This window comes from Myotis nattereri, assembly GCF_964212035.1.
Source record: "Myotis nattereri genome assembly, chromosome: 5".
In the NCBI taxonomy this organism is placed as follows: Eukaryota; Metazoa; Chordata; class Mammalia; order Chiroptera; family Vespertilionidae; genus Myotis; species Myotis nattereri.
Window position 1 is genome coordinate 62,104,618 of NC_138080.1, and position 26,328 is coordinate 62,130,945.

General features: G+C 38.8%; 1 protein-coding gene across 1 annotated transcript in view; it reads left to right on the forward strand.

Moving 5' to 3' along the window:
* The window catches only part of ELF2 (E74 like ETS transcription factor 2), a gene marked incomplete at its 5' end in the record, with an annotated part of 79,413 nt that continues 53,085 nt past the window's right edge, over positions 1-26,328 (forward strand). Inside the window, 4 exons of the mRNA XM_081091751.1 lie at positions 1-1,054; positions 8,063-8,147; positions 10,254-10,492; positions 23,921-24,086. Coding sequence (XP_080947877.1) covers positions 10,418-10,492; positions 23,921-24,086 — 241 coding nt within the window. The remainder of the gene's footprint in view (positions 1,055-8,062; positions 8,148-10,253; positions 10,493-23,920; positions 24,087-26,328) is intronic.

Consider the following 26,328-nt stretch of genomic DNA (forward strand, 5'->3'; position numbering starts at 1 on the left):
GATGAGAGAGAATCATTTATTGGCTGCTTCCTGCATGCCTCCTACTAGGGATCGAGCCTGCAAACCCGGCATGTGCCTTTGACTAAAATCGAACTCGGGACCCTTCAGTCCACAGGCCAATGCTCTATCTACTGAGCCAAACCAGCCAGGGCTGAATGTTTTCATCTTACATTTTTGTTCTCTAATGGTGTGCTTAAGTAAACTTTCAGAGCCAGTTCATTTTTTATATTTTATTTCATAATCTGGATGAGTTGAGAATGTTCCAGGAAGTCTGCCTTTATGAATCTTTACATAATATTTGGATATTGAGATGATGTCCTTACTATGTCATATCTACTAGTAAGCACTTAAACTCAATCATGATATCACTCTATAATGATAAAGCATTTTAAGCCTCCCATATATTATATGTGGGAAAGATGGTGTCCATGTTCTCTTCATTCCAGACCATTATGTTTCTGAGATCTCAAGAAGTTAAATAACTTGCCCTTCAGAAAATAGTTAACATAGCAAGTTTGAAACTGCTGTCCTCAGAAAGGCCTGTTTGCAAGGTTGGCCCTTGGCTGGCATCTGGGAACTTGGCTCTCAGGGTGTTCCCAGTAACTGTGCCTAGACTGTTTGTGCAAACGGTACGGTTTATGTTGAACACCTGCTTTTCTTCTGGGGGTCTGTAGTATTGGTGCACACAAGGCAGAGGGTGCCCCTGTGACCTGCCCGCAGTGAAGGCTTGGGCGCTGAGTCTCCGATGGGCATGCCTGGGCAGAAACACTGCGTGCACATTGGTGCATTTTTGTTGCTGGGGGAGAGGAGTAAGCTCTGCCTGACCTCTCTGGGGGAGGAGAGAGCATAGGAAGCTTGCAGATTGAGTCCTCCAGACTCCACCTATGTCTTTTTCCTTTATGACCTGCTGTGTATCCTTATTCTAGCCATGAGTACAATGACCTCTGACATACCTCTTCAAGACAAAAGATCCGGCCCTGCTGAGGCTGAAGATTTGTGTTTTAACGTCTGTGCAAGAACTTTAGTTCCCTTTGCCTGGTGATTAGAGTTCCAGGTACAGGGACTCTAATCCTTCAAATAAAAATAAGCATGCATTTGTTTATTACATGTTCTACAGGCCCATTCATGCCCATGTTCTAGTCCTATGGAAGAAGCTGTAAACCTTTGACTTAATTAGGTAAAAGAAGATGATCTTGTGTAAATAGTTTAACGGGAGTCTAAGTGCACTTTTCCTCCTAGCTGCTTTTACAGGGGGCCTTTTTATTTAGCACTATAAAAAGTTTATATTTTGGTTCTAGGTAGTTCTTTTACATGGGTAAATTTGAATAAGGCCTATGCCTAAGAATAATTTCTTGCTAATGCAGAATTTCAGGCCAACATTTTTTTCTAAAAAACAATAAAAAGAAAATACTAATGCGTATTACACATAGATGAATATTGAAAACATTAAGTGAAAGAAGCCAGTCAGTCAGCAAAGATCACATATTATATAATATATATATATATATTTTTATATGGACATACGTTGTTTTTCTTTATTGCTTAAAGTATTACAAAGGGTATTACATATGTGTCCTTTTTTTCCCCCCCCGCCCTTGACAATCCCACATATTATTCTATTTATATGAAATAGACAAGCAAGTCTCTAGATATAGAAAGTAGTTTAGTGGTTGCCAGGGATTGGGGATTGGGGAATGATAGGGAGTGACTGCTAATGGACATGGGATTGGGGGGGAGTGCTGAAAATGTTCTAAAATTAGAACAAATTGTGGGGATATCATACAACTTTGTGAATATACTAAAGACCATTGAGCCCTGGCTGGTATGGCTCAATTGGTTGGAGCAGGGGTCCTCAAACTTTTTAAACAGGGGGCCAGTTCACTGTCCCTCAGACCGTTGGAGGGCCAGACTATAGTTTAAAAAAAAAACTATGAACGAATTCCTATGTACACTGCACATATCTTGTTTTGAAGTAAAAAAACAAAACGGGAACAAATACAATATTTGTACTTGCATGTGGCCTGCGGGCCGTAGTTTGAGGAACCCTGGGTTGGAGCATTGTCCCGCACACTAAAAGGTGGTGGGTTTGATTCTCAATCGGACACATACTCAGGTTTCAGGTTTAATACCTTGTCAGGGCACGTGTGGAAGGCAACCAATCAATGTTTCTGTCTCACATCAGTGTTTTGCTCTCTCCCTTCCTCTCTCTCAAATCAATTAAAAAATAAAAAGTAAATAAAAACCATTGAATTATATACTTTAAGTGGGTAAACATGTTAATTATATCTCAATAAAGCTGTTTTAAAAATGGTAAATGCATATGCAGTTTTGTTAGACATTGCCAAATTTCACTTTCAAAGTGTTGTATTAACTTGTCTTCCCAGCACCAATGTATAAAATTGCACAACTTTGCCAACAGAATATGGTGTCATACATTTTAATTTTCACCAGTCTGATAGATGAGAGAAATGGTATATCGTTTTTTGAAAATTTGTATTTTCTATGAGTGAATTTGAATTTTTCATATGTTAAGGGTCCGTTTTATATGTTTTTTGTGACCTGTATATTTTCCTTGACGTTTTTGGTTCTTTATTCCTCTCTTCCACGCGTTCTTTATATATTAGTAATATTAGTCCTTTGTGATGTAGCATCCTATTTCTAATATCATAGATTGAATGTTCCTTGTTTTTGCGCTTTATGTACACACAAACTTTTTGATGAGAATGTGGTCTGTACTCTAGGGCAACTAAATTATAGTACAAGCAGAATTTACTTCTGGGTGCTACTTAGCTTTGCTATCTTTTCACACAGAGTTTTTCTTCCGTCCTGATTAATTCACTTAGTATTCATTATTCAAAGTTGTTTCTCTTATTATTGCCATGCCAGTCTTCACCCCTTCTTCTAAGTTCTAGACCTAATGGTGGCTCCTTTCTGAAGTCTCTCTAGAACCCTCCAAAGCCAACTTGGGTGTTCCTTTTTTATGTCTCCACTGTACTTTGTAGTTTCCTTTATGGCATTGACACTGTAATTCTGTGTTTCTCCTTACTAGACTCTAAACCAGTGATGGCGAACCTTTTGAGCTCGGCGTGTCAGCATTTTGAAAAACCCTAACTTAACTCTGGTGCCGTGTCACATATAGAAATTTTTTGATATTTGCAATCATAGTAAAACAAAGATGTATATTTTTGATATTTATTTTATATATTTAAATGCCATTTAACAAAGAAAAATCAACCAAAAAAATGAGTTCGTATGTCACCTCTGACACGCGTGTCATAGGTTCGCCATCACTGCTCTACACTGTTTAAAGGCTGAGTTTTTACTTCATTTTTGTGTTTCTGACATAGTGCTGCTTAGCATATGGTAAGTATTCAATAAATATTATTGGAAGAACTGGTATAGTAAGAGATAGGAAAGAGGTGATGTCATTGTAGGAGAAAAAACTGTCCTTGGAGGACAAGTGGAATTTGAATAAATGAAGAGGACATTCCTGGTGGCAGGAGAGGGATGGAGATGTGAATGAGCATGGTGGTGTGTACAATGAACAGTGGAGGTACTTGTCTGATTGGAGCATGTTTGCTTATTCTTATTTTCATCACATCTTGACTATGTACCTACTCTATGAAAGATACTAATTTAGGTAGTAAAACCACAGATCTAACAAACCTGGATACACTGATTTTTAAAACTTGGTGCTTTGGGAATTTAGTAGGGAGTAGATTAAGGAGTTAAAAAGGAGCAGGGTTTTAAAGAACACTGAAGGGAAGACATAGATGTTTGGCCTGGTATGGTTGATAGGACTGGGCAAGTGAATGATCTGCTGGAGGCTATTATTTTCCAGATGTTTTGAGTCAGGGAGCTATATACAGTAGGTCCTCGGGTTATGTCGGAGATCTGTTCCTACGGCGCGATGTAACGCGATTTTCACCGTAAGTCGGAACCCCCCTACATAAGCACCTACATCACTCACATGGAGCACATACACAGAAGAAATGAAGTGAACATTAAAAAATTTAAAAGAAAGATAACAATTCCTGACCTTTACTTGTGGTAAATAAATTATAAAAAACATAAAGCACATATGTACATACATCGAAATGACGGAACTTTTTTTTTGTAAATAAATGGGAGATGGAGATGTAACCACAAAACGACGTATGTCGAGTCCGATGTAACCCGAGGACTGCCTGTAATGTGATTGGGGGAAGAGAATTATAGAAAATTATAATTGAGCTCTGAGGGGATGAAGTAGCATTGGAACTGAGACCTGTAAGACAGGAATTGGCCCAGTGGTTAGCAGGGGAGGGATGCTCAAGACAGGAGAGAAGAATATAGGAAACTACAAACAACTGTGGTATGAAGTTAGATGAAGTGAAGGAAGGTGAGGCTGGACAAGTGAGCGTGGATTGGATGCATGATTTACATACCTGAACATACCAGAATGAACATTTCATAACTTCTGAAAATAGACCTAGACTTCTTGCTTGTCAAGATTTGCGAAGGGTTTGGGACTTCATCTTGCAGGTGTTGAGGAACTACTGAAGACTTGAGAGGGGCCTGACATTATTCTATCTCAGACTATCCTGATATTGCAGTAAATGGGCTGGAAGGGGGCAAGATTAGGGGCTAAGAGACAAATTCTGAGGCTCTTACAGCAATATAGAGAAGTGATAAAGAGGGCCTCAACAAGGGTAGAGGATATGAGATGATAGAGAAGGGGTCAAGAGTAAGAGTATGATGGTATTGATGGAGAAAGGAGTCATGGATCTCTGTTTTGTAGGCAACTTGTGTGAGTGTTGGGGTAACTTACTGAGCTAAGCACAATAGGAGAGGTAATATTTTTGGGAAGGTAGCCAAGGAAAAAAAAAAGAGTTTAGTTTGGGACATATTCTCCTCCCACACTTTTCTCCAATACCATTTAATGGTGCTGTGATGCATCTTTGGATTCATTCTTCACTCTTTCACAACCCACATCCCATTTGCTAGCAAATCTTTCCATTTTACTTTCAAAATATATCTAAAAGTTGACCACTTTTTATTCTCTCCAAACCCTACCACTTGTCCTAGCCACTCATTTCTTACCCAATTATTCTAGTAGCTTTCTAACTGATCTCCCTGCTTCTGCCCTTGCCCCCTGTCTGTTCTTAGCCCGGCATCTGAATGATCCTTTTAATAATCAGGTCATCCTTCTCCTGGAGTCCTTACAGAAGGCCTTTATGGCCCTTACTTTCTGTTGTCATCTTCTGTTCTTTCTCCCTTTTGCTCACTTCACTGTAGCCATATTGGCCTCCTTGCTGATCCTTGAACTAGTCAGGTGTACTCGCTGTTGCAGATCTTGAAGTTCATCTTTCCTTTAAAGAAGGCTCTTTCCCCAGTCATAGCTTACTCCTTTTGGGTCTTTAGTCATATGTCAGTTCTTTAGTGAATCTTTCTCTGACCATTCAATTTGAAATTGCAATCCTCTTCCCTGTCAAATATTTTCTCCCTTTGGTTCATTTGTCTCCTTAGCTTTCATCACGCATCTACATATGTGCTATTCATATTTTGTTTTTATTTTATATATATGCATATTATTGCTTTCAGAGAGGAAGGGGGAGGGAGAGAGAGATAGAAGCATCAATGATGAGAGAGAATCATTGATCTGCTGCCTCCTGCACACCCCCTACTGGGGATTGAGCCTGCAACTGGGACCTGTGCCCTGTCTCAGAATTGAACTTCAACCTCCTGGTTCATGGGTCGACACTCAACCACTGAGCTACACTGACTGGGTTATTTTGTTTATTTTCATCTTCCCCCACTGGAATTTAAGATTCATAAGGACAAGGACTTTTGCTTTATTCATTGCTGTATCTCTAGCATCCAACACTGTGCTAGCATATAATAGACTAGAAGCCCAGTGCATGAAATTCGTGCATGGTTATGGTCCCTAGGCCTGGCTGGCAATCAGGGCCTATCGGAGCCATCTTGCCCAGTCCTGATTGGGGCTGGGCTGGCCGGGGCCTGCTGGCTGTTAGCCAGGGCCTGCCAGACACGGGGAGGGATCACAGGAGGTTTGCCAGCCAGGGGGGTAGAATGGGGGGAGGTTAGCAGTCTGCCCCCTGGTGGTCAGTGTGTGTTATAGCCACTGGTCAACTGGTTGTTCTGGTCGTTCGGTCGAAATGGTTGCTTTGGTTGTAATGGTACACACACACACACACACACACACACACACTCAGTTAATATTTGGATTAATTAACGGTATGCCTCATATCTTGGAATAGATGTGTACAACTTATTACATGCCCTATTTCATTTCATAAAGAAGTGGAGGTAAGAAAGTATCTAGTAGATAACTGGAGCCCATGAAATGGTTTAGACTGGAAGAGAGTTTGTCATGAAGCCATGCCAATACATGAGGGAGCTTGGGAGTGTAGAGTCAGAAGAGGACTAGGCATGGGATCCTGGAAATACCTCCATGTTAGTGTTGATCAGAGAGTAGCACTGTCTTTAAACTTAGCAAAGTGGGAGCCCTGCTCTGGGCCTCCGCCCCTCCTGATAAGATTAGGATTTGGGGAAGAACTGAACTAGTCCATCTGTACCTTTTTTAGGTCAAGTTCTGAGTATTTGAACCCCTGCCCATGTCGCCCTTCACAGGCCTCTTTTCTGATTCTCTCCTCCCTTGACTGTAGCCTAAGGAATGGCCAAAGGGTAGCAGTTTGCAGGCATGTGGCCAGAGGTTGGGATGCTACATGTATGTATATGTGGCTTCTTGTAGTATGGAGTGGAGCCAAAGTTGGGAAGAGAAAAAGAGACAGGCTGCAGGCCAGGTGTGTGTGTGTGTGGGGGGAGGGTATGGTTCTCCCATGCCCCCATAGAACTTGAGGGAGTCTCAGAAGTTCAAATCAGAACTTAGCCTTTTAGATTCTTATAAAAATATGTATGGGAAGATAGAATAATAATTAATAGCTTGTTAGCTTGATTTATAACTTTTAAAATAGTTACATATACGATATATGGATTTCCATTGTAGCCTTCCTCCAAGTTCCTTGAAGATTAGGGGTGAGTCTGTAAGAGGAAATTGAAAAGGAGGAGCTAGAGAGGGAGAAATAAATTCTGGATAGTGTCAAGGAGGGTATGAGCAACAGTGTCAATGCTTCAGAGCCCTTAAGTCCTATGAAGACAGAAATGTGTGCATTGGATTGGACAACCAGAATTTCGTAAAACTTTCAGTTGGTGGTAATTGATGACAAACTTCCATTGAAGGTGGAGTACCTGAGAAATTAGAAGTGGAGACAGAGTATAGAAGACTTTTCTTCTAGAACATTATCCAAGAAAGGGCCCAAAGCAGTAGCTGGAGGAGTATGCAGGATCAAGCTTTCTCAGGGAATATACAATGACATCAGCTGTGGTTGACAGTGGAGGAGGTTCTGTTTTGGAGCTTTCCAGCAGAGAAGGACTGCTCCATGTTTAAGATGAGAGAGTCTTGTAAATGTTTAGACATTGAGGGAGCGGACCCAGTGTTAAAACAGATAAGGTTAGGGAAGAAGAGGAAATAATTGATGGAGCAAGGGCTGAGCTCCATGGCATAGGTCAGTGGATTAGCCTTTGAAAGGAGGAGGGCTTTTGAGGAGGATTGGGATGTTTGGATGTGTCTGGAATGTAAATTTGGAAGGTGAAAGAGCAGGAGGAAGGTGACTTAATAGGCAATAATATATCATCAACATTGCTTTATAGTAGCTTTTTGGGTTAGTTTTTAAAAACCTCATTTTATATTCCTGGGGATCAGGGGTTATATCCTGTAGCCACTTGAAATATAAGCCCTAATATGGGGCATAGGCTGTGTATGTTGAATCTGTCCATACTTAGTAATTGTTATTTAGTGGTGACTTGCAATTTTAAGTTTGATAAAAACCTGATTTCTCAATACCCTAGAAAGAATTTATTATTATGTGTATTATATAATGTGTATTATTAGACTTTGGAGATGGTTTGTAATAAGTACATACTGTCTGAATTACACTTATTTTGGGTAACTATTTTTAATAAAGTTATATTAATACTGTCTTTTTCCCCCCGCTACTAGTTCCAGAGAACTGCTGGTTTATGTTTTAGCTCTTGCCAAGTTGTGAAAATAGTGAAGGATGCTTAGACTACTTAACATTCAAATTGTAAGTAAAATTTATTTATGTTATTATTATCTATACTAGTGGCCAGGTGCACAAAATTCGTGCACAGGGGTGGGGGTTTCCCTCAACCCAGCCTGCACCCTCTCCAATTGGGGACCCCTTGGGGGATGTCTGACTGTGGGATCGGACCTAAACCGGCAGTCAGACATCCCTCTCGCAATCTGGGACTGCTGGCTCCTAACTGCGCACCTGCCTGCCTGCCTGCCTGATTGATTGCCCTTAACCCCTCTGCCTGCCTACCTGATTGCCCCTAACTGCCTCTGCCTGCTTGCCTGATCGCCCCTAACTGCTCTCCCCTGCTGGCCTGATCTTGCTCCCAACTGCCTCTGCCTGTCTGATCACCCCTAGCTGCTTCTGACTGCTGGCCTAATCTTGCCCCAACTGTTTTCTCCTGCCGGCCTGATCTCTCCCCCAACTGCCTCTGCCTGTCTGATCACCCCTAACTGCCTTCCCCTGCCAGCCTGATCTCGCCCAGTCTCTGTCTCTTTGTTTTTCTTAGCAGTCCCCCAGGCCTCCCTGCCTCCCTGTCTTCCTCTTCCTCTTTCCCAGCTGGGAGGGGCCTGGGCCAGTGGGGGCCGCTCCACCCTCTGCCCACCCTCCCTTTCATCCAGACCTCTTCAGGCCAGTCTGTTTTGTTTCCTCATTCTGAGAGAGGCTCTGAGCACGAGCTGGGAGGAAGGGAAAGAAAGGGAGAAAAGGCTGTGAGCTGGTGGTCGCTGTGTGTGTCTGTGCGTGAGTGTGAGTGCCGGCCCCGCCTCCCCCGTCCCCATCTCTGCTGCCACAAGTCCCCACCCACCAGAGCCTGCTGGGCGCACAGCCTGGGTGTTAGGTCGAGCCTCTGGTCATTGTGGATGTGATGGACCCTGGGTTTTTATATATTAGGATGTTTAGAAAACTGAAACTGAAAATAGTCATTTCCTTATACAATAATGGTGAGCTTCAGTGTGTGGGGCTGTGGATTTTTCTTATTTTTTTATTAAGATACAAATACTTCCTCCATTTCTGTTGATAAGATAAAAAAGGAGACTAATAGTACTGAATGGTCTTAGGTAATGAGGTGAAATTTCTGCCCCCCTCCCCAGATATTTATTTTGCTTGTAGGAGTTTATGGAAATAGTTTATACCACATTTCCATGGTACCAGTAGTTAAACTTAATAGAGGATATAATACTAATGGAATGATTTATTAGAAATGTATTTTTTCTTTATACTTAGTTTTTCTGCATTCTTTAATTTTTATATGAAAAATCCTATTAGAAATAAATCTCTGTAATTTCTCTATGAAAAATTTTACATTTACAAAATCAAATAAAGTGTAACTTTTTAGGAATAATCTAATGCATAAATCTAGATGGTGTACATATTGAAATTCATCCCTACTGAGGAAAACTGAATTATGTTTACTTGAAACCATTTGCTATATTGCATATTGAACCAGTAGCAAAAAAATTATTGAGGAAAGAATAGTAAAGTAATGTTTAAGGCATTCCAAGTGATTTCACTACTTTATTTTCAAACTACTCTATTTGAAAGTATAAGCTATTCAAAATAATCTGTTTTATAGTTCTTGTAGAGTATTCAAAATGTGACCACAACATTAGATTGCTGCCATAGCAAAAGACAATTCTAATTATTCAGATAAATAAACTAAATGAGCCAAAGAAGAACAGTGAAATATTTACAGACCAATAAATCTTTTGATTTGTCATATAGGCAAATAATTTTAGAAGTTGTCTCGGTCCAGCACGTTTCATGTTTTTAATGCATAAAAGATTTTTAAAATATCTATGAAAATATTTCAGGAATAAAAGAACATCTTCATAAAGATAGAAAGTTATAGCATTTTATCTCTTAAATATAAATATCATAATGTCATGAACGTGCCGTAGCTTGGTAAGAACTTAATTTCAGTGAACTTGGCAATGCTAAAAAGTAGAATGCTCATTACTGCCCTCTTTTGACACAGGGCTGTATAAGCATATCTCCTTTTAGTTTATACAAATGTTAAAAATTAGATTGCAAAATAGGTTGTGCTTTACATGTTTCCTATACATTTTTAATAACTTTTCAAATTCTTCCTCTTTTTAGGCTCTCTGGTTAATCATCCAATCAAGATTGGATTGCTGGACATCTACTCCACTCCTCTGTTGACTTTTAAGATATGATAATGCAAACCTATAACACTGGCAATCATCCATGAACCTTTAATTGCACTGATTAATAACGTTTCAAGCTTCCTCAGGGAATATACAATGACATCAGCTGTGGTTGACAGTGGAGGAGGTTCTGTTTTGGAGCTTTCCAGCAGTGGAGTAGAGAATCAAGAGGTTAGGCACCTAATGTATTATGTTACTGTTTTGCTCATAGACTTCAGTGCGTGAACTAGTTTTGAAATTAATGAGAAACAGGTATTTGAGAGTAGAAATGTATGATTGAAATTGTACATATACATATCATGTGTCTTTATATAATTTAGGTAATAGAAGGTTGAGGGAATGTACTGCTGGACTCACCTGAGTTGTTGGAACATGCATATGTTGGAATGAACTGGGAGGAAAAAATTGAAAGCGAGAATACTGTAGTATTAGTTGACAGAGAGATTTTAAAATTTATTGTTTTGTATTATAGAGTCTATAGGTATATACTGTACCTAAATTAAATTCATCTTAAATTAGAATTTTGTATCTCCTTTAGTTGACATCTTTATTTTTGTTTTTTTAATATCTAATTCAGTGTGAGGATCCATCATATTTTAATATATTTGTATATATACATAACCTATACATATATACGTGTGTGTATTTAAGACTTTAGATAATTTGTAAATCAGAAAAATTTAGGTTTTGAAATTTTAGGCATGTAGAATGTTTTACATTATTAGCATTTTGGGTTATTTTCATGTTATTGATGACATTAAAGAATCAGAGATGGGAATAGGAAAATAATAGTACCAGAAATATATGAACTTCCAGGGCCTGGCTTCTATTACCACCAATGGGAAGGAGCTAAATTAAAATACAATAATGCTGTCACACTGATGGACAAATATTTGGTCAGACATGAGGTGGGAAAATGGAGAGTTTACTGTATTTAGAAAATCTGTTTTCTCTATAGTCTGTGAAAGATCCTGCTGTTATTGGTACCCGGTACCAGCATAGTGGTATAGTGACATGACTGAGAAACGAGGTAGGGCATCAGGCTGTGTGTTCTGCAATCTGGGTTCTTTTTCTTGCTTGCCTGGTGTCTTGCTTGGTGTTTGTCAGTCTTCCAAGATAGCAATGTGCAAATTCAGTGGGAAGGAGATAAAGCGAAGCTTACTACTTTTCCTTGGTTCTCAGTGGACTTGGTAACTCAGATGCTCCTGTCGTATAGGAATCTAAAAGTGATTCAAAATCCATTAAGAGAAGCCACAGCTACAGAACATACTTTATTCTTGTGATCAATGTCTACTTCTTCCTTGAAGATTTACTTTCTGTAGGATCACTTTCAGGTGTTGATTCACCAGAGATCAGGGACCTGGGGGACTTCCATCCATATCACCCAAACCATTTATTGCTGCTTTTTCAAGAGCTTTCTCTTTGTATTACAGTTTTTCTCTGTTGGTATTGAACCCTATGAAGGGAGATGCCGACAACAATAGGCAGAATATATTTACCTTGTGCTGATTGGGTACCATCAGTATGGAAAAGAATACAATAGTTTATTTCCATATAAATATAAGGAAGACTCATATTTTTCTTCCTTTACATGGAATCCCAGGTGTTCTTGGTTTAGAGAACTAATATGAAAGAGAAAATCTGATAAATGTAGTCATTTTACCAAGGTATTTCTTTAAAAATATATTTTATTGATTTTTTTACAGAGAGGAAGGGAGAGGGATAGAGAGTTAGAAACATCGATGAGAGAGAAACATCGATCAGCTGCCTTCTGCACGCTCCCTACTGGGTATGTGCCATAACTAAGGTACATGCCCTTGACTGGAATCGAACCTGGGACCCTTGAGTCCGCAGGCCGACACTATCCACTGAGCCAAACCGGTTAGGGCCCAAGGTATTTTTGACTAATGATTTATGTGGTAGCCTTACAGGGTGGTCACAAGCATATTAAGTAGTATTACACCAGAGTGGGGTAAACTATTCTTGGGGAACATTTTCTTCAACAAATATTAACTGACCACTTACCTGTGTCAAGTAATTTTCTAGGCATTAGGGATAAAATACTTCAGAATGGCTGTGGAAATAAATCAGGACTAGAGATGGAGAGGTGGTAGAGGATATTTTAATTAGGGTGGTGAGGGAAGGCTTCTCTGAAGAGGTGGTATTTTAGTTAGACTTAACTAAAGTAAGGGATTGGGCAATAGAAACATCTGGGGAAAGAGAATACCAGGAAGAAAGAAAAGCCATTAATACCTGGAAAATATTCTCATTTTACAAAGGGAGTTTTGGAGATAGTGACATTTGAAAGGTAAAATTTTTTTAGAAATATATTTTTATTGATTTCAGACAGGAAGGGAGAGGGGGGGAGAGAGAGAGAGGGACGGAGCCCATAACCTGGGCATGTGCCCTCGACTGGAATCGAACCCTTGACAGGACCCTTCAGACCGATGCTCTATCCACTGAGCCAAGCTGGCTAGGGCTGAGAGATACATTTTTATCTTACAAGCAATTTTTCAGGAATATATCTATAATATATAGTAGTATATAATATCCATACTGTAAAATATAGGGTGGGTGGAAAAAATGACCTTCAAGATTTTATAATTGTAACTCTAAAATCTGAAGAAAAAATAAATGTATAAAAAGTGGTGGGTACTGTATTGTATACCTGAAACTAATATAATATTGTATGTCAACTATAATTAAAAAATAAAATTTAAAAAATAGTCAGTAGTTGGCCAAACAAAAGTGGTAGGCATTTGGAGAGTTATTAATACATGTTTAGGCTTTATTTTTATAACTTTATTTCTTATTTTAAAAGTAGTACATTTTATAAAGTGAGGATAATTCTGTTCTGACAAAGATACCACAAAAGTAAATTGCAATTAAACTTATAAGTGTAGATATAAAAACCATAAAAAATAGTAATAAATATCCAAAATGCAATTATATATTAAAAATCCAGTTACCAAATAGGATTTAGATATACAAGGATAATTCAATATTGAGAAAACCATTACTGTATCTCTCTACTAATATGACATATGATATATTATTAGGAATAAAATACTTGATGAAATGGGATTTTATGAAATTCTATATCCACTCCTGGTAAAAACTCTTAACCCTTTGTGGTCCAATTTTATTTTTGGAATTCAAACAGTCTGGTCCAAATTAATTGACAGGATTGAATATTGAACCGGTTTGTGGTGTCTCAGCCTCGACGTTGGACCTGCTCCTAGCGCCTGGTCTGTCGAGTCAGCCTCCACGTTGGAACGAAAAGGGTTAATACTATAAGTATAGGTATATACTTTCTTAACATTATAAAAAATAACTGTTACAAATCAACAGCCAGAATCCTGTTTAATGGTGAAGTACTAAATTATTTTCCTTAAAGTTGGTAGTACCATTATTATTATTTAATATTTTTCTGCAAGCCGACAAAAAAGATACAAATATTATAAAGGAGACCAAATTATTATTTGTAGGTAATATGAATAGCTACCTGGGAAAACCAGAGGGAATCCATGGAAACTCATTAGAGCTAATAAAAGTTTGGCAGCTACAAAATTAACACAAAAATATTTAGCTTACTTTTGTAAGGACTATAATTAGTTATAAAAGATCATGGATAATAAGATCCCTTTTAGAAAATTAACCAAAAATATAAAATGTTGAGGAATAAGATATATGGTACTTGTTTGAGGAAAATCACTGATACTGAAGTACATGAAAGAAGACTAATAAACAAAGAGCTATACTTTATACGGGGATAGGAGAGATGGGAAGGTCAGTGTTGTGGAGGACATCAATTTCCTTCAATTAATTTATATATTTAATTCCATCTCCATCAAATGTTAGGGCAACTTTAGGGAAAATTGATTATTTAAATCTAATGATTGCATGGGAGAGTGAGCATGCAGAAATAGGTTTCACAGAAATAGAGGATTAACGTGGGGGGAGAAAAAGATTTAAATATAATTCCAAAACACAGTGCATACAAGGTCTAGTGGGCATCTGGTTCCAAACAAACAGGATTGGACTTTTTTTTTTTTTTTTTTTTAATCCTCACTCAAGAGGTGAGGATATTTTTTCCATTGATTTCTAGAGAGAATGGAAGGCGGGAGTGGGGTTGGGGGGTGTCTGGGGAAGGGGGGGGGGAGAGAGGGAGAGAGAGACATCAATGTGAGACACATCAATTAGTTGCCTCCCACATGCGCCTTGACACCCAGGTCAGGGCTGGAACCTTCAGTCCAGGTATGTGCCCTTGACTGGGAATTGAACCTGTGACTCTTGGGTGCGTGGGTTGATGCTTCAACCATTGAACCATACCAGCCAGGGTGGGATTGGGCATTTTTTCACTTCATATTGTGATGGAATAAGAGGCCAGATTGTACTTCTACCAATGAACAAAATGAACAAAACATGTGAAATCACTGTTTTTGAAACATTGGTGCTATGGTCTGAATGTTTATGTCCTTCCGAAATTCCTATGTTGAATCCTAACCCTGAATGGTGATAGTATTAGGAGGTAGGGCCTTTAGGCAGTGATTAGGTCATGAGGGAGGAATTCTTATGAATGGGATTAGTGCTCTTAATAAAAGGCTCCAAAGAGATCTCTGCTTCTTCTGCTATGTGGGGCTATAATAGTACGTCTGTGACCCAGAAGTGTCATGCTGGCACCCTGAACTTGAACTTCCAGCCTCCACATCTGTGAGCAATAAAGTTCTGCTGTTTAAAAGACACCCAGTGTATGGTGTTTTGTAATAGCAGTCTGCAAGAACTAAGACACTTAGATCTTAGACAGCGCAGGACTGTGCTTTCTGAGAGAAGAGAAGGTCTGATTGTACTGCCTTATTGCTTGGAGCACTTTCTGGACCACAGTGTGGGAGGAAGGATCTGAGCAAAGTGTGACAGTCTCACTGAATTGAGAAAACAAAATTTGGAATTTGGAGAGGCTAACACAACTAATTTCAGGGGCAGGGCATCAGAGAAAGAAGATCAGAACTCTGCCCTGGCCTTTAGCTGAGTGAGCTGCCCAGGTGTAGTAGGAAGTTCTGTGAAGCCAGGCAAAAAATGATCAGAGTATGTGTAAACTCAGTGAAATACTGAAAAATCTATAGAGTTCACTCAATGGTGGGAGAAACTAGAGCTTCAGTCAGAGTAGAGTAGACCCAGGACACTGATGAGAGACTCTAGAAGTCATGCCTTATGGTTAGGTTACAACAGCTCTGCAACAAAGGGTACTCCAAACTTGCCTTAAAAGTTAAAAACAGGCCTTGAAAGTTTATCCATAAATATCTGTCCTAGTAAACATTATTAAAATATTAAAATAAGACAACAAAAGTAGAACCCAACTTTGTAAAATCTGCATATTCATCACCCAGCCATGTTAAACGCAAAGGAGCTGGCATAAAAATCTATAACTTGGAGAGAAAAAACGGTTAATGACAACAAACAAGATAAGGATGATGAAATTAACAGGTAAGACTTCAGGACAGCTGTTGTAAATATGCTCAGGAAGTTAAAAGAAGTTTTTCAGGTAGATACCTAGAAGAGGGATTGTTGGGTCATATGGTAACTTTATTATAATTTTTTTGAGGAACTGCCATGCAGTTTTCCATTGTGGCCAAATATATGGTGACAGAAGATGATTTAACTTTGGGTGGTGGGCACACAATGCAATATACAGATTATCATAGAAATCTGCAATTGAAACCTATGTAATCTTACTAACCAATATTACCCCAATAAATTTAATAAAAGAATTAAAATAAGAATAACTTTAGTAAGAATTTAAAAGAAGTTAAAACATGAATCTCAGAGGAGAGGTATAAAAGACATAACAGAACCAAATAAAACTTCCAGAAATGAAATATTATCTGAAAAGAAAAATTCACTGAATAGGATTAAAAATAGATTAGGTACTTCAAACAAAAGGACCAGTGAATTTGAAGAGAGCAATAGAAACTACATTATGGTGCTAGCTGGTTTGGCTCAGTGGATACAGTGTCAGCCTGCGCACTGAAGGGTCCCAGGTTCGATTCCGGTCAAGGGCACATGCCCTCTCAATTGGAAGAATACTATTGAAAGCTTGTTATGTTATACATAAAGTAATGTTATTTGTAGATAAACTTGGTGAGTTAAGCATATTATAAAATTCAGAGAATCACTAAACAAACAAACAAACAAACAAAAAACAGACTTGGTTACCTGTAGGACAATATCAAGTTTATGTAATCTGAGTTCCAGAATGAAATGAGAGGACAACAAAAAAATATGAAGAAATAATGGCCATAAAATTTTCCAAATTTGATGAAAAGCATAAACTTAAAGATCTGAGAATATTGCCCTAGCTGGTTTGGCTCAGTGGATAGAGCGTCCACCTGGGGACCAAAGGGTCCCGGGTTCGATTCCAGTCAAGGGCAGATACCTGGGTTGTGGGCTCGATCCCCAGTAGGAGGTGTGCAGGAGGCATCCAATCTGATTCTCTCTCATCATTGATGTTTCTATCTCTCCCTCTCCCTTCCTCTCTGAAATCAATAAATATAAAAAAAAAAATCTGAGAATTTTAAATCCCAACAGGAGCAAATAGGCACTGAGGCACATTATCATAAAATTGCTGAGAGCCAATTTCAGAAAGAAAATCTTAAAAAGTACCCAGAGAAAGATTCCTTACACACAGAAGAACAAAGATGATGACCATAGATATCTTGACTGAAACTATGCGAGTCAGAAGATAGTGATTTCTTTAAAATGCTGGAAGACTAAAACCTGTCAACCTGCCATTATATGTTCAGTGAAAATGTCCTTCCGATGAAGCTTTTTTTCAGATCAACAAGCTGAAAGAATTTATCACCAGGGAGCTTGTGTTATAAGAAAAATAAAAAAAGTTCTTTAGGAGAAGGTAAATAAAACTTAAGTATACCAAATGGAAGCTGAGATATACATAAAGGAATGAAAAGCACTGGAGAAATACCTAATGTATGGGTAAATACAAAATATTTTTAAAAATCAGTTTTTAATTTTTAAAACATTGTTTATAACAAAAATATGAACAGTATATGCTAGGGTTTACAATGTGAAGAAAATGTTTGACAATAGCAGAACAAAGGGTGGGAGGAGGGAATTGGAAGAATACTACTGAAAGCTTGTTATACATAAAGTAATATTTGTAGATAAACTTGGTAAGTTAAGCATATTATAAAATCTAGAGAATCACTAAAAATCAAATACACATAATAAGCTAATATTTGAATTAAAATGGTTACTAAAATATTCAGTTCAAAAATAAAATAAAATATTCAGTTCAAAAGAAGACAGAATAAAAGGAACAAAGAATAAATCAAACACTGAACAAGATCAGGATGGTAGATTTCAGTCCTGTTTTATCGATAATTGTAAATATTCTAAACAGTCCAAATTAAATGTAGATATTGTCAGACTGGGTTTAAAAAGAAGTCAAACCAATTTATGTTTCATACAAGAAATTCATTTTGAGTATTAACACAGCTTAAAAATAAAACTTTAGAAATAGATGTACTATGTAAATTTAATCATAAAAAGGCTAAAGTGGTTTCAGGATAAGATTATTACCAGGGATAAACATAGACATTTCATAAGTGATAAAAGGACTATTTTGTCAAGAAGACTTAACCCTAAATGTATATGCACTCAGTGTTAGAGCTTCAGAATACATCAAGCATAAACTGACAAAACTGAAAGAAGAAATAAAGTAGATAAATCCACAGTATTAATTGGAGATTGCTGCATTTCTCTCTTGGTAATTGATAGGACAATTAGAAAATCAATGAGATAGAAACATCAATGATGAGAATCATTGATTGGCTGCCTCCTGCATGCCCCACTCTGGGGATTGAGTTGCATTGCGGCCATGTGCCCTGACTAGGAATCATACTGTGACATCCTGCTTCATAGGTCAACGCTCAACCACTGCTAGCTGGGCCAAAGACCTTATTTTCAAATTAGCTCAGATTCACAAGTACTGATGGTTAGGGCTTCACCATCTTTTGGGGTACACGATTCAACCTTTAATAGGTGAATTGAGGGTTATATTTCAAAGAATGTTAAAAACCATTGTTTAGTAGTTAAACTTACCTTTTAGACAAATGGGGAATCATGAAAGCTTTTTGCACAAAGAATTCTGATTGTAATGTGAAAAGATGCCCTCCAATGTCAGGGCAAGTATAGTATGTTTGAATGCTATTGTTACAATGTAAAAATAGCTGTCACTAATTTGTGCATATTTAATTTTCAAGGGACTTTAAGAATAGTATTATAACCTCTTTTTTAAATATGAAGAAAGGAAAAACACAGGGTGGGGGAATAGGGAGAGATTTGTTCCCAGTTAGACATGTTAAGCTTGAAGTATCGGCTGAATATTCCTGTAGTGATGTTAAGTTGGTAGTTTAAAAGTTGGGTCTGGAGTTTAGGAAATGGGTCAGAGTCTAAAGCAAATAGTTAGTAATCATCAGCATAGAGGTGCTATCCGAAACCATAAGAATGGATAGGCTTGCCTGGTATGGTAGTGTAGAGTAAAAAGAATGGAGATGCTGAAGACTGAACCTTAGCAAGTTGGCTAGGTCTGAATCACTGGAGATGGAAGAAGAGTCAGAGTAGATGCTTAAACGTAAAGTGGTTTCTAGAAAGAGAAGTGGTTCCTGAAACCACTTCATTTAAAAAGAAATGAGGTATTGGCCAGTGTGTAGTCGGCAGAATGGCGGAGAAGGGTGAAAACTGAAATAGAATTTGATCCCTAGTGACATTTTGAGTGAATAGTTTCAATGAGGTGGTGGAATCCAGATTACAGATATATGTACAAAATGAGTCAGAGAATTAGATTGTCTTTTTTAGAGGTATATACAGGAGGGATAAGGAGCAAAGATCTGGAGTTCAGGGATGAAAGGAGGGAGAGAGGGAGAGAGAAACATTGATGTGAGAGAGAAACATTGATTGGTTGCCTCCTGTATGTGCTCTGACCAGAAATGGAAATTGATGTACAGAAAAAGGTTCCAACCAACTGAACTACCCTGCCAGGCTGAATTTAAAAAATTTTTTTGTGTGCTTTTTATGCCTAAACGGAAAGAACCATCGAAACATTAAAACAAAACAAAGAGAGAGCATAGTCAGTCCAGAATCCTAATTGGTGGGGAAGAAAGTATTGGCCTTCTACAGAATTCTAGTCCTCAAGTACTTCATGGTTCAGAAAACTTGACTTATTTTCTACTTGTAGGGTGGGGATGGGTAGTTTACTTATAAATTAATCTCAAATTAACCTTACTATTAAATATGCTGTTCGATTTCAGAGGAATGAAAGAAGTTATAAATCCCTTGGATTATATTTAAATAAAATATTCACTGCTTGGGTTAATACTAGTTCAGCTGCTACTTATGATGCTGTTTTCTGAGTTTCCAGTGAGTGGAGACCTCATTTCATCTTCCTTCCAGTATTACCTATCCCATGCTCCTCATTAACTGCTGTCTTCCAGCTGGGTGGTGCTGCCTGAAGGCTGTGTTTATAAAGCTGAGCAAGAGGCATGGTGATTCAACTGTTACTATATTCAATTTGTGGGAAAGAATATTTTTTAATGGTAAAACATTGGACTCGTATTTTTCACCTTATACAGAGTAGGAAATGTAATGTTACTATTCAGCATGTACTTTCAAAAAAATATGTTTTTATTGATTTCAGGGAGTGGAAGAGAGGGATAGAAACTTCAGTGATGAGAGATAATCATTGACCGGCCACCCCCTACACGGCCCCTACTGGGGATCGAGCCCACAACCCAGACATGTGCCTTGACCAGGAATTGAAACATGACCTACTGGTTCATGGGTCGACACTCAGCCACTTAGCCCCACCAGCCGGGCCAGCATGTACTTTCTCTTTTTAATTTGCTGTAACCTTGTTTTGTAATTTACTTAGAAACTAGAGGCCTGGTGCATGAATTCATGCACAGATTTGTGCACCAGTGGGATCCCTTGGCCTGGCCTGCAGGATCGGGCTGAAACTTGCTTCTGACATCCTTCGAGGGGTCCTGGATTGTGAGAGGGCGCAGGCCAGGCCGAGTGACCCCACCAGTGCACAATCGGGGCCGGAGAGGGACGCGGGAGGTTGGCCAGCCGGGGAGGGACTGTGGGAGGACTCCAGGGCATGTCTGGCCTGTCTTGCTCAGCCCCAATCGGCCGGACCCCAGCAGCAAGCTAACCTACCAGTTGGAGCAGCTGCCCCCTGGTGGTCAGTGCACATCATAGTGACTGGTTGACTGGTCGACTCTCTGCCCCCTGGTGGTTAGTGCACGTCACTGCGAGCTGTTGAGTAGCCTTAACCTATTCCTATATATTAAAGAGGTAATATGCAAATTGACCATCATACCCTCACACAAGATGGCCACCCCATGTGGTCAAAAGATGGCTACCACAAGATGGCCTGCAGGGGAGGGCAGTTGGGGGACCAGGCCTGCAGGGGAGGTCAGTTGGGGGCAACTGGGCCGGTAGGAGAGGGCAGTTGGGGCGACTGGGCCAGAAGGGGAGGGCAGTTGGGGGTGACCGGGTCGGCAGGGGAGCAGTTAGGCATTGATCAGGCTGGCAGGGGAGTGGTTAGGGGGTGATCAGGCTGGCAGGCAGAAGCGGTTAGGGGCAATCAGGCAGGCAGGCAGGTGAGTGGTTGGAAGCCAGCAGTCCCGGATTATGAGAGGGTGCAGGCTGGGCTGAGGGACACCCCCCCCTCCCTCCCCAGTGCATGAATTTTGTGCACTGGGCCTCTAGTCATTAGCATATTATGCTTTGATTGGTTGAATGGACGACTGGACACTTAGCATGTTAGGCTTTTATTATATAGGATTTTTTTGTGAAATGTTTGATACAAAGTGAAGAGTGTATAAAATATATATGCTTCAGCCTAAGAATAACAGAAAGAATACATATTACCTATCACTCAGGTGAAAAAATAGAAATCACTAGTCTTTTAGAATACTAAGAGTGTCCCTTTCTCATATTCTACCCTGTCTGTCCCCAGAGGTGCCATTATCTTGACTTATGTGTTATTTTCTTTATAGTATTATTATCGGTGTATGTGTTCCTAAATTTACTTTGGAAAATGAATAGTGTGTACCCGGCTAACTGCAATAGGAAAGGACAGCATTTCCAGAGTTAGATGAAGGCTTCCAGGAAGAGGGCTGACTAGTTGGCATCAGGTTCACTGACTTTCAAGAGCTTCTACTCAGGCAATCAGTAAGTGGTGTCACGAGTTAGTTCTTGGACACATAGGGCCAGCTTGGTCGGGAATCAGTCTGGGCTACAGTAGGGACCCTGTGTTGCATGTTTATTCAGCAGGCATATGTTCCCATGGAAAGAGTGCTGCTCTTTAGGTTTTATTTCTACGCTCTTTGTGGTCTTCTTTCAGCACTTAGGAGAGAGTATCAGAGCAGAATACTGGGAGGTGAAAAGAGTGTTCGCAGCTGATGCAGGTGGCAAGGCAAGGTGGGGTGAGTGGGTCCATCAAGGCAAGCTCGCTATGAATGAAAATCTGGAATAGGCTTATCTGGACGTCCTGTGCTTAGAAACGTCGGTGTTTATCTTGGAGATGGCAGTTTGACGTGCCGTCTCGGGAGTCCTATTGCTGCAGTCTGGACTGGTTGCCCTTTAAGTCCAGTGCACAGCTGCATGCTGGAACCTCTTTTCCCAGGCCTCTTTGAAGATCACTGGCATCCCTCTCCCAGCTTTGATTTCCTGCATGTTCTGTATCCTAAGTCATCTCTTTTTTTGGTTAAATTACGAATTTACTCTTTTTAAAAATATATATATATGTATTTTATTGATTTTTTTTTTTTACAGAGAGGAAGGGTAAGGGATAGAGAGTTAGAAACATTGATGAGAGAGAAACATCGATCAGCTGCCTCCTGCACACCCCCTACTAGGGATGTGCCCGCAACCAAGGTACATGCCCTTGCCTGGAATCGAACCTGGGACCCTTGAGTCCGCGGGCCGATGCTCTATCCACTGAGCCAAACCAGTTAGGGCCAAATGCACTCTTTTTTAAAATACAGAAAATACTTTCCAATTGCTTCTTGAGAAAGAATGCAGGGAAGGTAAATGTGAGCTCTTTCCTGTCTGAGAAAATGCTTTCATAGACGGTTTGGCTGGGTGAAGAATTTAGGTTGGAAATAATTTTCCTTTATAACTTTGAAGAAATGGTTCCATTGTCATCTTTCTTCCAGTATTAGGGTTGAGAAGACTGAACTGAGTCTCAAGTCTGTGTGTGTGAGACGTGTATTTTCTTTCCAGAAGCTCGTAGAATCTTCTTTTTGCCCCCGGTATTACAATACTTCACAATGGTGTGCCTCAGTATAGATCTTTCTTAATTTTTTATACTAATTACTTGGTAGGTCCTTTCAAATGGGCAGCTTTAAGTTTTTCAGTTCTAGAAAAATCTCTATTAATTCTTTGATTTCTTTCCAGCCACCCCTTCTCCCTCTCCATATTTTTTCTGTAATTCCTGTTATTCATACATCGGCCTCCTGGACTGTCCTCTAATATTGTTCTCTTTTCTGTCCTGTTTTCTAGTGCTTTATCTTTTTTCTCTGGTTCTTGGAAGACTGCCTCAGTTTTATCTCCCAAGCCTCTGTCTTTTCATTTTGGCTACTGTGTTTTTAATTCTAAGAACTCTTTATTTTTAAATGTTATTTATTTATTGTATTCTGTTCTTGTTTTATGGATATAATATCTCTGAAGAATATTAATATATATGTGTGTGCATGTATGTGTATATTCTGTCTTAGACAACTAGTAATACTTGATTGACAGTTGAGGACTAAAATGCTGACTGGAAACGGGTTTTGGTACAGTACTGATACTAGCAAATGTGCCTAATCGACCTCAAAAGTACTCTTGTTTCTCCCTCTCCAATCTTCTGCTCCGGTGGGGAGGGCTGGTTACTAAGCATTGTGGAGACGGGAGTGTGTCTAGGAACCGAAGTGCTTTTTAAACAGGCTTAATGGGATCTTTCTTGTTTGAGGAGCCTCCTCTTTTTCTACCACCTGCTGCTGAAATTAATTATTTCCAGAATTAATTGAGATTTTGCCTTCTGTGGGTCCTCCAGTGTCTCTGCTGTTTCTCAGCTGGCTCTGCTGCAAGGCTGTTGATTTGGCTTTCCTGGGTCCACTAAACCACTTAATAATACTCAGCCATCCACTTTCAGTCTTCCAAGGTTTTGTTGCTCTTATCTCTTCTCCTTTGTAGCTTTTATCTCTTCTCCTTACACAGGTGTCTAAAAGTCTTTTACTACTTTCATGAGAGTGAAATTTTATGCAAGTTTTTAATTTGCCATCTTAAGTCTAAAGCCCTGATTATTTAAAATGTGTATTAGTCTAAGTTTCACCTCTTAAGACTTGGACAGATTATTAAAGTTAATCCTTTGCATCTCGTGTTTTTTTTGTTGTTGTTTTTTTTACATTCATATTTATACTACATTAAACTCATTGTGTGGATTCCTTGAGACTCTAGGAACTCAAGGCTTTATAAGTGAATCCAGCATTTGTGAATAAAAAGGTTGATTGTTTTTTAAATTTGCTCTTGTAGGAAGGTGAGAAGGTTTCTGACTATCCAGCAGTGATTGTGGAGCCAGTTCCGAGTGCCAGATTAGAGCAGGGCTATGCAGCCCAGGTTCTGGTTTATGATGATGAGACTTATATGATGCAAGATGTGGCAGAAGAACAAGAAGTTGAGACCGAGAATGTGGAAACAGGTAGACATCTCATCAAATGTTTATTATTTATAACTTTCTCATTTTGTGTCATCGTTGCTATTGCCAGATGAATAATATCCCCAAAACTCCTCCTTTTAATGCTATTTAGTATAGATTGGAAAGCAGTGAAACATCTCTTGTTTAAGGAAATTTATATGGACAGAAGGAGTTCTCTATTATAATTTCTTTGAAGTATAACAGTCTTATATCATGGACCCCAATAATTATTTTTATAAAGTTTTTTTGGAAGTGCAAAAGTTGACTAGTTATTTACTTATATTAGAGGTCAGTAGGCTAGCATATGAGGGTAACTTTTTTAAATTTAAAAATAAATAGGGTATTCTCATTCTGTAACAGATTAAGAGTTTCTTTGAATCAGTATTGATGGAGCGGTATGATTCCTTTTTTCATAGGTCAGAGTTTCTTTGCAGTAATCTATCAGATTCCTCTTCCCTTTAAGTCTTAGAAATTGTGGTGTTTTAGTCTGTCTTTGGTGAGATAACTGTAAGTTTAATTGGGGGTTAGTGTGTATAATTCTTGGGGAAACCTTTTAATTTTTGCCTTTGACTATAAAGAAAGTAAGAGTATTTTACCAGGAGGATTCCAATGACCCTTTTATAATAATAAACATTAAAATTTATCTTTAGCTATTAATGGTGAAAAAGAATCCTTATGCCTGGTGTACAATCCTAGTAAGAATTCGTAAGCATGTCGATAAATTCCTACAAATGTAGCAAAGTCTCATGACTCAACATGGTGAGAGTTGGACGTCTTTCCGCTTACGGAGGCCCAGGAGCACTGGGTAGCATACTAGCTTCTTCCAGCTGAAAGCTGTTCTTCCTCCAGCCTTATCTGTTGTTGAGCTGAGGGATTGGAAGCTCCCTTGCTCTTCAGAGCTTCCGAGCGATGGCAACAACAATGCCAGTAAACCCCAGGTGACTTGGTGACCAATTCATTTTCAAAACAGGTTGCCAAACATTTTAGATGGGCGTGGTGACTGTAGTCTGTGCTGGTACTTCATTTATGATAGAGAATGCAAGTGGCAGGAAGATACATGTGTTTTCCTGAGAGTTTGGAGAGTTTTCCATTCAGAAGGTAGAAGTCTAGTGGCAGAGATGAATTTTCTTCTTGAGGAAAACAATAAGCAAGAACAGCTAACATTATTATGCATGATGAAGTAGCTGATGAAACTGATTTTGTTATAGGAGCATAACTAAACAGAAAACTAATTGTACAAGAACAAAAAGTCTGATAGGTAAAGTTGAATGAAAAAAGTAGAACTTGTGTGAAATTTCTGTAAAACATTCAAAAGTGTAAAGAAGGCTATGATTTTAGTAGCAAATTAGAAATTACAAAAAATGAAAACTACAGTGCCAAGTTTGCGTCAGTAGAACATTGTTTTATCACAAAATATTTATTAAATACCAGAGCACGTCGGCCAAATCTTATTGGTTGTACAGTTGGTGGCCAGGGCTTCATTAATTTAAATTACTTAGATAAAAACAATTCCAAATAGGAAGCAAATATAATCCACTTAAAGGATTTGATTTTCTTAGTCTTGAACTCTGAGGGTGATTATATCATTTACAAGGCAGAGATATGAGTGATTGTGATATTAGAAAGGAGGATATACAAAGTCTGGGTAAAGTAATAGCTATTTTTATGATAGTTTAAAAGTGGTTTTTGAACACTTGATAACATTTTTTAGATTTATTTATTTTAATACTAAAAGGAAATGTTAGTAAATAACTCACATTATTCTAAAATAGTCTAAGTGTACTGAGAAGTTCATCTTAAATTTTTTTTTTTTTTTTTGGTTAATCCTCACCCGAGGATATTTTTTCCATTGATTTTTAGAGAGAGTGGGAGAGAGGAGAGACAGAGAGAGAGAAAAACATTGATGTGAGAGAGACACATTGTCTGGTTGCCTCCTGCATGCACCCTGAGTTCGGGGCCGGAGGTATAGCTTGCAACCAAGGTATGTGCCCTTGATCAGTATCGAACCCAAGACCCTTCAGTCTGTAGGCCGACACTCTGTCCAATGAACCAAACTGGCTAGGGTTCATCTTAATTTTTAATTACATACTAGATTGTGGATTTTTAATGAAATCTATGCTTGCTTTATTACTTCTAAAAATAAAGGTTAGTATAATATAATCTTGTCTCTCTTTACAGAACAACACTGTAAAACCTAGAATTCAGATATAATTATTTTAAAAAGGCAATGCCAAATTCATACTGA